This window comes from Amborella trichopoda, chromosome 2 (genome assembly GCF_054954075.1).
Source record: "Amborella trichopoda isolate Santa Cruz 75 chromosome 2, AtrichopodaSantaCruz75HAP2 v2.0, whole genome shotgun sequence".
NCBI lineage: Eukaryota > Viridiplantae > Streptophyta > Magnoliopsida > Amborellales > Amborellaceae > Amborella > Amborella trichopoda.
Genome location: NC_142337.1, coordinates 57,162,917 through 57,176,893, shown reverse-complemented (window position 1 = coordinate 57,176,893; position 13,977 = coordinate 57,162,917). Strand labels below are relative to the sequence as shown.

Here is a 13,977-nt window from a genome sequence, read left to right as displayed (position 1 = left end):
AAAAAAGTAGACTGGTTTTGTGCAAACAAGAACTTCACGTACTCTGATTGTTTGAGGCTCCTTGTCGAATCGAAATGACAATTTATAAGCTCCATCTGATTAGGGCTTTGTAGCTAACTCAAAAACCTTTAAAACAAATCAAGAATCAGCCGGAATGACTGACTATAGAGGGTGAAATCGATCAAAAGGCAGACTGCCTTTTCTAGGAATGAAAAACCAGCAAGAACCCTAATTTCTGGATTGTTTGATGCTTCTTCTTGCACAAGAATGAGAGGGAGAGGGGTTGGGGGACAGAGGAGATAGAGAGAGAAAGAGGGCTTGGAGGAGAGCGGCAAGAGAGTGAGAGGGAGAGGGTTGGGGGATTGAGGTGAGAGAGAGAGAGAGAGAGAGAGAGGGAGAAAAAAAATGTTTATCTTTTAGAAAGTAATAGAGCTGTCTTTTTAGATTTTGTTTGGGGTAAAAGGTGGTGGTAAAAGGGGGTCAACTGGGTCTAAGGGGTTAGAAGATATGTTTTCCGGAACCTCTATGCCGCTAGCAAATTTTAAAATATGTGGGTCCATTGGGAAATAGTACACCAAAATAGGGTGTACGGAGATATTTTTCCTATTTTTTATTTGTAGTTGTGCAAATAAATTTTGCCAGCAAGAACTTCTCGTGATGCAAGCTGGGCATGACACTAATAGCAATGAGTTTTGTATCTGGCACTGAAAGTTCAAAGTTCAAACATCTTATTTTAGCAATTAGACTGAAATAATTAACGTACTATGCGAAACAACTCTCATTGTACAGAAATGGTGAAACCAGGCAAAGGATGAAATGCCAGTAAAAAACAATTAGAAAGACGAACAAAGGATAAAATGGGGGTAAAAGCATTTGGAAAGATGATTTTAAATGAAGGAGAAATGCCGGTAAAAACAGAGGGAGGAAGATCTTATAACAATATAGACAAGAAACATGTTTCTTTACCCAGATAATTGAGTAGATTGGAAGCTTATGACTTACAAACAGCGGTGATTTCTGAAAAGTAAAGCTTATGTAAATTGCACCATCTTTTCTGTCTTTTTTTTTTTTTTGGCTGTGAAGACTAGAGGCTTTTAAGTCACTTGTTTCAAAGATCTGGCTTGTGCAGTAGAGATGGATTACATGGATGTGGACTTGTGCATCAAACTCTAACATCTCTAAGTTGGTTAATGAAGCCTAGGAGGGTATTTAGAAGCTTCAGAGGCCAAAGGCAAGTGACCCTTTTCTAGAGTGAAAAAGACAGTACTGTATTAATGTAGTTACAGGTTACCAACATTGCTGTTTTTGTACGAAAAAGGGCATCAGGGCCAGCTGTTTACTAGTGACAATCAACAGCAAAAGGTCAATGGAGCTTTCTGTTGGAGGGGCCAGGAGAGGGGAAGAAAACGGGAATTGCTAATCTTTAAGCAGTCATTCCTGAATAAAAATTGAGACCTCACAGTATCAACCGATTTTTGTCTCCTGGCCTCTACACAATCATCATTGAATTTCTAGGTATGATCCCCTCCAGAGTAGCAGAATTGCAATGGATTGAAGCCTTCTTATTAACTTCAAAATGGATGCCTAATGGACGGTTGCAACACAAGTCGAATGGCAAAAATAATCCAAAAGAGTGGTGTGGTGGCGTGTTACAAGACATCCAATCAGGGTACCAGATGAATACCTCATGCAGGATAACTCTGAGAGGAGAGGAGCCAGCTGACAATGGAAGTGGTCAGTCGTGTAAGATCTGGATATTTTCAGATGTCTCAAGTCTATTTACATCTCCATATGCTTGTAGTACAAGTCCAGTTTTCCAACACGGTTGACATGGAGAAAAGAGAACCACCTCCTCATACATCAGAGCGGCTGACTTTCATGGTTATGCTATAAATGACATTTTAACTGCTCATAATTTTAAACTTCAGGCTCTTTTGATCGCAGTTGTGTTGTATAGTTTGTAGGAAACTGGACGGGATCTTTAAATCATCTCTTTCACTAATGGAGATTCATTTTGAAGTTGAACATTGGCACAGATAGGGTTGTCGAGGTCATTAATATTTTAATTACGATTCCTAAGTACTTTATATCAATTTTGTAGGCTATGGCTTCAACTAGTCAAACAAAAAGGGAGCCACCTTGTGCCAGCATCATTTATTGTGACAGGAAAATCTGGGATGAAAGAAACAACATGATTTTCTCATCAGCAGGACCTGCTTAATGTCATAAAAGACAGCAACAACACGCTAGGCCTTCTGATGAGCAGCAATGCCATGAAGAGCTGAGAAGTTTTAGAAAACATAGACCACTCCATTGAGGTCTTTAGACTGAGGACCAGAGTCCAGATACAACCAGACAGGAGTCATCAAATGAAATTTCTGATGGATATGCCAAACGAAATGGGGGTGTTAGGAATTTTGTTTTCGTTTTCTCCTCCCCTTTCATAATGGGGTTTCTGAGGAATCATCTTTTTCCACATAGTGATACCTTAAAGGGGTATAGGGGGCTCTTTATCGTTAAAGCTGATATTGAGAAACAGTTATTAGATGTCCATATTTAAAAACTTCCGATCTGCGTTTTTGTATTGTTGAGGGTAATTCACTAAATGCCACTAAGTGGGATTAAGGGGATGTGAAAGTCCCATTAACGAATGAAGGCCATCGTGGGGGAGATTACAGTGCTTAGAAGTTTCAAAGTTTTGCCACACACCTAGGGGAATGTTGCAATCCTAGGGATGGAAGATATCAAAAATGCAAAACAAGGGATGATGTCGCATGGGAGATGGGACTTCTCTCCTCCTTAAAAGTGTGCGAGTTTTCTAGTTGTTGCTTAGGTTTTTTCAAAGATTAAAAATTACACCTGAATTTATAGAAAATTTATGGCTTACTAAAGGAATCACATTACATTTACGCCTGTACTTTGTTAATGTGAGGAGTGCCAAGCTCGAGGCCAGATACAAGTATATTGGTCTGAGATATAATTTGAAAGTAAATTGAAAGTCTGAGTGGTGCAGATACTCTGAAAATTTCTGTACAAAGAAGCATAACTACTTCATGTAATATAGAAAAAAACCACTGTATAGGTCTTCTTTATTTATTGCAAACATAGAATGATGTCTCCCAGCACATTACCTCATGTAAAGTGTCAAGAAGTTGTTTGTAGGGCTCCTTAGCTGCAATGTACCTCCCATGATTCACCAAAATACCATGTATTGAAGGAAGAACATGACTTGCATTGATTGACCTGCAAAAACCAAAAAAGAAAAAAAAAAAAAAAAGCTATAATCTCTCTGTAGCTTGATCATGCTGCCATTTAATTTTTATCAGTTACTATTCAGAGACCAGGATTCCGAAAATGCAGATCATGCTCTACTTCATTTTACATCACAAATAATGGCAAGTAACGACAGAGAACAACAAAGTGGACTCATTATGATCATTTTAGCCAAAGTTGTGGACATTTATTGGACTTAAAACGGTATACCACATGGAACAGTCAGCGAGAAATTGAATTTGCAAGTGAGCGAAAGAATAGGCTGGCACAGCAAAATACAATCAAAGAATACAGAATGGAGAAAACCTATTCAAAGAATATAGGACAAAGAAAAGAAAATGGACGGAAAGAATATCAATTTGTTAAATGTCAACTAACTGATTTCCAACAGATCAATACATCTCCTACCTAGAATAGATATGACTCAGCTTTGTTACCTGAGTACAGTTATGGGCACTGCCAGGCCATATGTAAGGAAGGGGTGCCCGAATCTGCCTTGCAATAGTTTGACTATTGTCATTGTTAGACAGTTCTAGCCATCTTTCTTTTCTTTTCAATTTTAAAACTTTCAAATGTTATTTTCTTCAAGTGTGCTCTGTTGAAGTCATTGAAATAACCTTCAGTCAGAGCCTTCTTGCCAATTAAGTACAAACCATTTTTGGAGCTCAAAAAACCCTTGATGCTGAATTTGACTGCCCATTCCAGTAGCGTTCTTTTTTGAAGAATGGCCAATCCAGCACTTCAAGGCAACAATATTCTCCTCTATAATGAAGGTCTGAAAGCATACCCATAATGCCAATAATTCATGATAATTGTGTTTTTATTTATTCATTTTTTGTCAATTCATGATGGTTATGTTGAAACCACAATCCACATGCCTTTGCTATAAGAAACATAAAACTCGCCTTTAGGAACTGTTGGCATTATGCATTTCGTCATCATCATCCAAGCCTTACTCCAACTATTTAAATTCAGCTACATGAATCTTGGTCCACATTATGCACTTCATACATAGCGACCCCCGCCCCAAAAAAAAAAAAAACGAGAAAAAAAGAAAACAGAAGCACAAACCTGAGTCAGGACATCTTTTTAAGGAACTAATGTGTACGACTGCACCCGGTGATCGTTCGTGCGAAAATTATATATATATATATATATATATATATATATATATATATATATATGGAAGACACTATAAAACGCCTATAGGCAAAAATGAACAGTGATTTCGCCTACCCTCATCACTGTCCAAAGTTCATCGCACGGTTACGATTATCAGGTAGCATTTCATTTTTCATTTTTTGTCTATAAATCAGAATGACTTGAAATTTGGAACGTGTGTTCATCAAAAATAGGTGAATCTACAAAAATATCAAAAACATATTTTATATAAAAAAAATTGACCAATATACCCCTCAAGTTTTGGAGGGTATTTTGGTCAATTTGTCTTTTCACGAATTATTATTTTTAGGTGCGCCTCACTAAGATGTACACACGCTCCAAATTTCAAATCATGCTGATTTGTAGAAAAAAAAAATGAAAAATGAAACACTACCGGACAATCGTGACTGTGGGATGAACTTTGGACAGTGATGAACGTAAGGTGAAATCACTGTTCATTTTCGCCTATAGGCGTTGGGAAAACTTTTCCTATATATATATATATGAGTGATTTGATGCAATATTTGTGTAGTCAATATAATGAAACAATCTACGATCTATTATCTTGACCTTTCATTCTTTCAATAAAGGCCTTAAGCTCCACCCAAAAGAAGGAAATAGGGTCGATTCTGGTTAGACCTTTGGTTTGGCCAACAAACTCTCAAAGAACAGTTCCCAAAATTATTCTCATTGGAGAGAAACCAAGGAGCAACTGTTTCAGAGGAAATGATCGAGACAGAAGCTGTCTGATCATGGCACCCCAATTTCAGGAGAGACCTTTCTGATGAAGAGATTACTCTTTTCTCAAACCTCTCTCATTCTCTCTCCTTTTGTTTCCTAGCTCTTCAAGGTCAGGACAGGTTGGTTTGGACTCCCTCTGCCTCAAGAACTTTCTCGGTCTCATCCTTCTACTTGTTTCACTCTCAACCCCCAACCTTCCCTTTAAATCCGACCTCCCGAGTGGCGCAAGCTTGGAACTCGTTTGCCCCTCAAAGATTTCAGATGTTTTTGTGGTTAAACTCCAGAGGACAGGCTTCTCTATGCCTAACCGCTGCTCCTTGTGCCTCAATGATGAGGAATCCAACTACCACCTATTCTTATCTTGCCCCTTCGCTTTTGAGGTGTGGGGTAAAATTTTATCACTCTTTGAAATTCGGTGGGTCACTCCCAAAGATGCAGCAGCAATCCTCGGTGCCATAGAACCTTTCCCGTGGTCCAAATCAGGGATCCAACTTTGGAAAACAGCGGCAGCAGGAACTTTGTGGGCGCTCTGGATTGAGCGAAACCAGAGGATTTTTGAAGGAGAATCCTCAACCCCAAACCTCCTCTTTGCCAAAATCAAAGCAAACTTGATCTTTTGGGCTTCAAACCACAAATACTTCAAAGGAGTTGCCCCAACAGCTTTCCACCAGAATTGAAATGCGTTACTTAACCATCCCAAAAGAAAAGTATCTAAAGCCTCATACTGGAGCCCGTTGAACCTGGGACACTTCAAACAAAACTTCGATGAGTGTTCTTTAGGGAATCCAGGTCCCTCAAGAGTAGGTGTCATCCTTAGGAACCACTTGGGGGAGCCGATAGCAACTATCTCCAAATTCATAAGCCACAAGGTATCAATGACGGTAGAAGCTTTGGCACTGCTAGAGGGTATGAGGCGTCTCTCACAACATAGGTTTGAATAAGTCACAGTACAGGGAGATTCGAAGAACGTGATCACCTGGGCCTAGAACTCTTCTTCCTCCCCTCGGACTCTATTTCACATCTTTGACGAAATAACCCATCTTTGCTGGGGACTTCGGGTCGTATGGAAGCACTTGTGAAGGGAAGCAAACCACGATGTAGACACCATGGCCAAAGCAGGAGCAACTAGTGAAGAAGTTCCTCGATTTCGTTTGACTATCTTCGTGAAGGACAACTTGTTTTGAATGGGTTTCTTTTTCTTGGTTGCTTTGTTTTCAATGTAACTATAAAAAAGATGGCCATTTAATTATGCCTTCTATCTATCCCCCTCTCTTTCTCCCCCCTGTACCTCTGCTAGCCTCCTGTGGCTAGGTTCTACTTTCTCACCCTGTCGAGACTATAGTTACCCGAATCGCCTATGAGGGTACGATTCCGTTTCAAAATCTCGATTCGTCGTTTCCCCAGGTGAAAGTCGATTCTAAAATAAAGGAATCACGTTTCCATTTTTTGCAGAACGCAATTCCACCTAGTTTAGGAATCTCGATTCCTGGATTGCCGGAATCAAGATTCCATATCGAGGACCTTATGACTCTTAGCTTCACAAGAATGTGATTTTCCTTGTGAGAAACATTGATTCTAAATTTTTTGGAATTGCGAATGCATGTTGTTTGGAATCAAGTTTCTATATCGCAGACATTGTGATTCCTTGCTACACAACAATGCGATTCTACTTATGCTAAACGTTGATTCAAAGTATTAAGGAATTACGAATCCATGTTGTCAGGAATCAAAGTGAGCACAGGGAGAGCAGAAACCCTTTGATATGTGCTCCATCATGAGTAAGCGCGACAAGTATGAGAGCATGAGACAATTTGAAGTTGTTGCACACGGCAATAAAATCAAAATTTTAAATATGAGTAATATGTGAGCATAAGGAGAGCAGAAACCCTTCGATATGTGCTCAATCATGAGTGAGCGCGACATGTATGAGAGCGTGAGAGAATTTGAAGTTGTTGCACATGGCAATAAAATCAAATTTTAAAATATAAGTAATATGTTACATTTTTTATTTTCTTATTTACTAATTTTCATCATTCATTCCATGTTACTTTTTAAGAACTCCTACTAAGAATAAATAATACTAAAAAAATATGTTATTTCAAATTTAATAATGTTTGGTAAATGGTGTTGGCACTAAACTACTAATGTAATAATGTTTAATATATGATCGGCATCATCATTTCTTCAAGTTGAATAAGAGGATAAAAATGCTTTTCTTCAAGCAAAATAAGACGATAATAAGGATATGAGCGAAGTGCCCTGTGTGGTGTTTTAGATTAAATTAATCATTAAATATCTGAGAAAATGACTAAAAATTGAATAATTCAATTTTCAAAAGTCCAAAGACTCAAAACTACATTTAACAAAGAAGAATTACTATGTTATGTACTTAATTTATAATTCAAGGAAAGGAGATAAAGGGAGCTTGCCCTTGTTCTCACTCCTTGTATGCCATAGACTAGCTCCAGACCTTGTAAGCATAATAGGGTTATCGGTAGACCGAGTCCATTGTATGGGATTGTCCACAAAGATTTCATAAACGTTGACATTAGTACTTGAAGTCTTGGACGGAGTATATACATACCAAAATTCGATCTTGTAGTAATGGGTAAATTTATATATTTTCTAAATACTTCTCTCATATACTGGAGGGAATCAGTTCGCAATTCTAGTAAGGGGAGAATCTTGATTCCAATATGGGGAGAATCACGATTCCGGAATGGTGAGAATGTTGATTCCAAGTTGATGGGGACAACAATTCTAGAATTTTAGGAATCACGATTCCATATTTTTAGGAATCACGATTCCAGCAACTACCGAAACAAGTGGGGTCATGTGTGATTCCATATAGGTATGAAACACGATTCCAACATGAAGGGACATCAATTCTTGCAAATAGGAAACACACAATTCCTAATTTTTTGATTCGCGATTTTGAAATAGTGAGAATCATTTTTCTCAAATCCGAATCGTACGAACAATGATTCCTAGATTCTGAAACTTTTGATACACACGATTTCGTGATTCCAATTCCAGAAATGATTCGGAATCATAGACGTTTCCAACAACTATAGTCGGGTCTCTTTACTATATATATAGGGTGTGGTTTCCATATGGTTGCAACCGTAAACAATCCCACTATAGAGCACCTTCAAATTTCATCATAATATATAATTTTGATGTAAAATGTTCGTGAGATTATCTCAAAATCTATTTTTATATCTAATTATAAAATTTTAAATTTCAAAAATAGTTAAAATCAAGTCAATCTATAAACATATGAAAATCTTGAAAATAGACGGTGTAGATAATATGTTGTAAGATGCACTATTTTTGAGACTCAAAATCTTTTTAATTTTCATAGTCATACATCTCGATGTCGAGATGATCAATCACAGGGTTTTTCAACATTAAAACAAGTTTTCTGATGGATTTTTGAGGTGCATCTGTAGTTCTACATTATAAGGTTGAAACCTTATATAAACTTTTTCCATATATATAAAAGTTAACATTCTAAAAAAATATAATGAGACAATCTTCAAAAATCATATTAGGGCCATTTATTTCATCTTAATTTTTAAACATATACTGTTTTAGATTCATTGTTGGACTCATTTTGTCTTATATCTAATGTGCAGACTTTTTTTTTTGGGGTGGGGGGTGGGGAGGAAGGGGGTTGGGATGAAAAGAGTGCGTGTGCAAAAATTTTGGGTCATACAAATGCCACAGATATGGTTTTCTAGAAGTGTGGTTTCATTATATTATAATGGCTAACATTGATTGTACTAAAACCATATTTGAGCGGTTCAATCAAAAGCATCCCTAGTAATGTTCAAAAACTTGAATTCCTAGAATCTTAAATCCATGGTACATTTCTGTGCTCTCAATTAATTGTCATGAGTGTAATATTTTCCATTCCTTGACAAGGCCAAAAGCACGTGTTTAGGGGAGGCAATGGACCCGGACCCAACCCAAGACCCAATGTCCAGACCCGACATGGGTCCAGGTCCAAGTGGGCCCGAATCAAATAGTGTTATTATATAAATAATATTTAATATATAGTATTTTAATAATATTTAAGTATGGGTGCGGTTTGTATAGAGCTGAGGCTCTAAACAATCAAATTAGAGCCCACCTTCAAATACTATCAAGAAATGTGGTTTCAATATTGGAAATCTTTGTGATAGTTTTAAAATATATTTTCATCTTTAATTATAAAATTTAAAGCTTCAAAAATAAGGTAAATCGAGCAAATCTATGAACACTTGAAAATCTTGAAAATTGACGTTCCAAAAATGCATCACAAGATGCATTATTTGCGAAACTTAAAATCCATTTTTTCCTCATGTCTTGCATCTTGATGTCGAGATGAATAATTTGAGGATATTTGGGCACCAAAACAACCTCATCTAGTAAACTTTTTGAGGTAGGCTTTAATTTGATTGTTTAGAACCTAGGATCTATATAAACTTTTCACTTTTAAGTATATATATTTATATATTTTTAGTTATAACATTTAAATAATACATGTATATATTTAACACAACATTTAATTCGTTACAAAAGAAAAAAATACATAACATTTAAATATATATATTTTTTATTTTTGGGTCGGGTCCGGGTCCATTCAGGTCTGGGGCCCATAATTTTTTTTTTTAGTCTGGGTCAGGGTTGGTCCGACCTGACCCAACCCGTTGCCACACCTACATGTGTTAATGGACAACTAGAAGGAAATTGAATAGCCATCGAAAAATTAAGAGCACTCAGATAATTACAAATTAGACAAATTTGAAAAGTCCAAGGGATGAATGACTGCCTGAATTGAAAACCGGGCCTCATGGGAACTTTGGTAATAGGTTTTCTTTCTAGAGAATTACAATGAAATTACAACACCTACAAATAATACATAAAGCCTAGCTTATGATCAAATTAGATGGAATTAGAAGTGGTGGAATTAGAATGCTTTAGCTGGCTTAAAGCATCTAGAAGAACTGTGTAAATAAGCGTTCGGTAATACTGAAAAGAAATATAAATCTGAGACCAACATTACATGAGCACCAAATGCAAAACTTCATTATCAAGTAAACAAGGCTAGAAAAACAAAAGAGGAGAACAGAACCAACCATTTTGTGAGCTGAGAGAATCAAAATAGAACAAAGGGTACCTTCCATTTTGTGACGTAAAAGGTGAAAAAAGGCAAAGAGAAATGAAATATGATTTGCAAACCTGGACTTCAACATAGATACCATAAAAGCCAGAAATTTGCATGCATCATTTGAACTCATTGACTTGATGGCAAACCTAATCTGCATAAATGGACAATTCAGCCATAGCACCTGAAAAAGATATCGTATTTTTTATGCAGTAAAAAGGTTTGCATGCCCTCTGATGCAAAAAGTTGTGGTCCACCAATAACAGACCTTCTTTGCAGATATGTCATGGTCTGTGAATAAGGAATCAAAACATTGATAGGCCTCCGTCAACCATGAAGAATTCATGGATTGGTCATTTGGGAATAATGTGTGTCTAATTCCCTCGTGATCATTGCCAACACTTTCGTTTAAGATTCCCATCGATAATAGCTTCTCCTCCATAGTATGATCCTCTTCACCATCGGCTAAAAATATACATGCAATACTCAAGTGAGACAGCCTCAATGAGCAAAGGCGACATAAAAAGTAAAAACTGAGATTTAACAATGATTTGAACTAATAAAATAAATACCAACTACCCATGTTCTAATGAGCTGAAAAGATATTTATGACAAATAGTATCAAACTGCTCCTTTATATTCCCAAAAAATGACTCTTTATAGAAGGCCGCTAATCATTAATCAAATAATATTGAACCAAACATTTATTTTGCCCAAAGAGAAGCAATCCAAGCAAATGCAAAAACAGGAGGGTTTATTCCTACACTACAATATGTTGCCAGGCTAAAATCAATGGCATCTTTTTATCTCTAGGAAAATCACAGTTAATAAGTATCGAGCAAATTTGCATTTACTCTTACATAGGAGCTTTTTAGGAAGAAGATAACAACTCAAGCAATTCTTTTCAGTCAATTGCATGTCATTCAGTCTGCTTAGATTAAATCTTTGATACATATAGTGCAAAAATCTTGGTAAGAAACTACTAAAAATAAGCAACATATACAAAATTCCAGAAACAAAATAATTTCTGTATTGCATGAAATTCCATGAATCCAATGAACACCTAGTTACACTTGATTGGTTAGTCTATCAGCACACCATATTACTCCTGGAAGGCTGGGATACTGGATATGTCAACGACAGTAGATGTATAGCCAAATTGAAGATCGCTGCAGAGTTAAAAGTTACTTTGCACAATAGGACATAGAATGAGTTACCCTTAAACAACTTTAAACCCAAAGAAACGTCACGAAAAATAAGTGGACCCAGACCATAATGAGAAGCCACATGAACCCTGTCATTACCAAATGATGACCATATCTAAATTTCTCACACCCTCTGGCAGCTCACTTGAGTCCTTAAATACCAAGGAGACCATACCAAAGATAGATACCAAGTGGATGACCACTAAAAGGCTGCTTATAAATCTCATGAAGATATTATGGAAGAATGCATTTTCCAAACTTTACATCAAACTAATAAAAAGACCACATCCTAACTGCAGAAAATGCAAAAGGAATATTATTGTAAGTGACCAATGGTGACTAAGGTGAAGATCTGCTCATTATCAAATCTATACTGTTGATAATAATCCTTCACAACAAGACATGCACAATATATAACCATTCATACCATGAACTTAGTTTTAATGTCTCATGTTCATTGGCAACTGGTTGCCTGCAAGATTCTCAAAAAAGAGATTCCTTCAATGCATATTGCCAAAAAACTGCGTAGATGCTAAGGATCAGGATACACTTATTTCTCATGAAGATCGCCTTAAGAGGATCAGCGGTACATGGTACTCATGATGAAGGTTGATTAATAAAATACCGCAGATTAATAGAGGAAACCGGGTCATCACTGATAGGGATAGATTGCAGCATAAGATGAGCATGAGGTGGCATGCAGGAGGTAAGAAATACCATGTAGGAATTACAATGAACCAATGGTTTAAAAAACGGTTCGGTGACCCGGATCGGGCTTCCAAAAAACCGATCCGGATCGGCGTATCGGCGATCCGGATCGGGAATCGGGTGAATCGGTCAGAATAAAGCTTAAAAAAAAATCGAAAAAATTATTAAAATTCATTATAAATATTGTTTTTTAGGAATTCAATAAAAAATGAGGGTACTCCATTAAGAATTTTCATGTTTTTGAATGAATATGCGAATATTGATATGTTCTTTCCCTGCATGAACTGCCATTCAGTATTTAATTTACAGTATTTCGTGCTCATCCCTACACTGTTGCTGTTGGGACTCGATATGTGAATAATATGGCTGGGATAGGGTGGCCTCAGAATCATCATCTCTCTCGTTTTCTCTTTGAATAATATGGATTAAAAAAAAAAAAAAACAAATTTTCAAAAAAATCGATCATGGATTAAAAAAAAAATCACAAATTTTCAAAAAATTCTATCATGGATTACAAAAAAAAATTCGATCATGGATTAAACAAAAAAAATCACAAATTTTCAAAAAATTCAATCATGGATTACATAAAATTCGATCATGGATTACATAAAATTCGATCATGGATTACATAAAATTCGATCATGGATTACAAAAAATAACAAACAAAAAAAACAAACAAAAAAAAACAAAAAATTCAATCGTGGATTACAAAAAAAGAAAAAAATAGTTCGATCATGGATTACAAAAAATTCAATCATGAATTACAAAAAACTCTATCATGGGTTACAAAAAAAGCAAAAAACAAAAAATTCAATCATGGATTACAAAAAAAAAAACAAACATTTCGATCATGAATTACAAAAAAAAAACAAACATTTCGATCATGTATTACAAAACATTCGATCATGGATTACAAAAAATTCTATCATGGGTTACAAAAAAAAAAAAAAAAACAAAAAAATCGATCATGGATTACAAGAAAAGAAAACAAACATTTCGATCATGGATTACAAAAAATTCTATTATGGGTTACAAAAAACCAAAAAATTCGATCATGGATTACAAAAAAACAAAAACAATTCGATCATGGATTACAAAAAAATCGATCAAGTATTACAAAAAAATCTATCATGGATTACAAAAAAAAAAAAAAAAAAAAAAAAAAAAAAAAAAAAAAAAAAAAAAATCCGTACGGAATCGCCGATTTACTGTTCGGACTCGTCGATTCCGTACAGTGAATCGGCGATTCACTGTACAGAATCGTCCGGTTCTCTCTAGAACCGGACGATTTCCGATTTTTTGGGCGATCCGGTCCCTTCTCACGATTTTCGAGTCGAACCGGACGAGTCCGGTTCGACTCGGCGTTTTTTAAAACGCTGCAATGAACTACTACTTATACAGTGGATTGATAGAATACATCAAATGAATAAGATGGACGTGCTCCAGAAAGGCTTCAATGGCAATACATATAAATTCACTACCTGTTTTGCATCAATCATAATCAAAAAAGACATTTGGATAAATTTTTTAAATTTTTTAGCATTAATCTTTGGATGATTTTATATGAAAATCTATTTAGAGGATACGAAAAAAAGAGGAAAATCATAGACAACCCAAAAGCTGAGTCAATTAACTATGTGATATTTGGTAAGAATCTCATCAGAAAAAGATACCTCAGCACAATATAGAAAAGATAAAAGTAGCTAAACAACCCTTAAATTTTCCTCAGCCCCAAAA

General features: G+C 36.0%; 1 protein-coding gene across 10 annotated transcripts in view; it reads right to left on the bottom strand.

Moving 5' to 3' along the window:
• The window catches only part of LOC18431331 (transducin family protein / WD-40 repeat family protein), a 40,873-nt gene that overhangs the window by 5,054 nt on the left and 21,842 nt on the right, over nt 1-13,977 (bottom strand). For all 10 annotated transcript variants that reach the window (XM_006841456.4, XM_011623934.3, XM_088858789.1 and 7 more), the window contains exons 9-11: nt 10,596-10,792; nt 10,402-10,481; nt 3,132-3,243 (exon numbers count right to left, since the gene is read on the bottom strand). In XM_006841456.4, the coding sequence (XP_006841519.1) occupies nt 3,132-3,243; nt 10,402-10,481; nt 10,596-10,792 (389 nt within the window). The remainder of the gene's footprint in view (nt 1-3,131; nt 3,244-10,401; nt 10,482-10,595; nt 10,793-13,977) is intronic.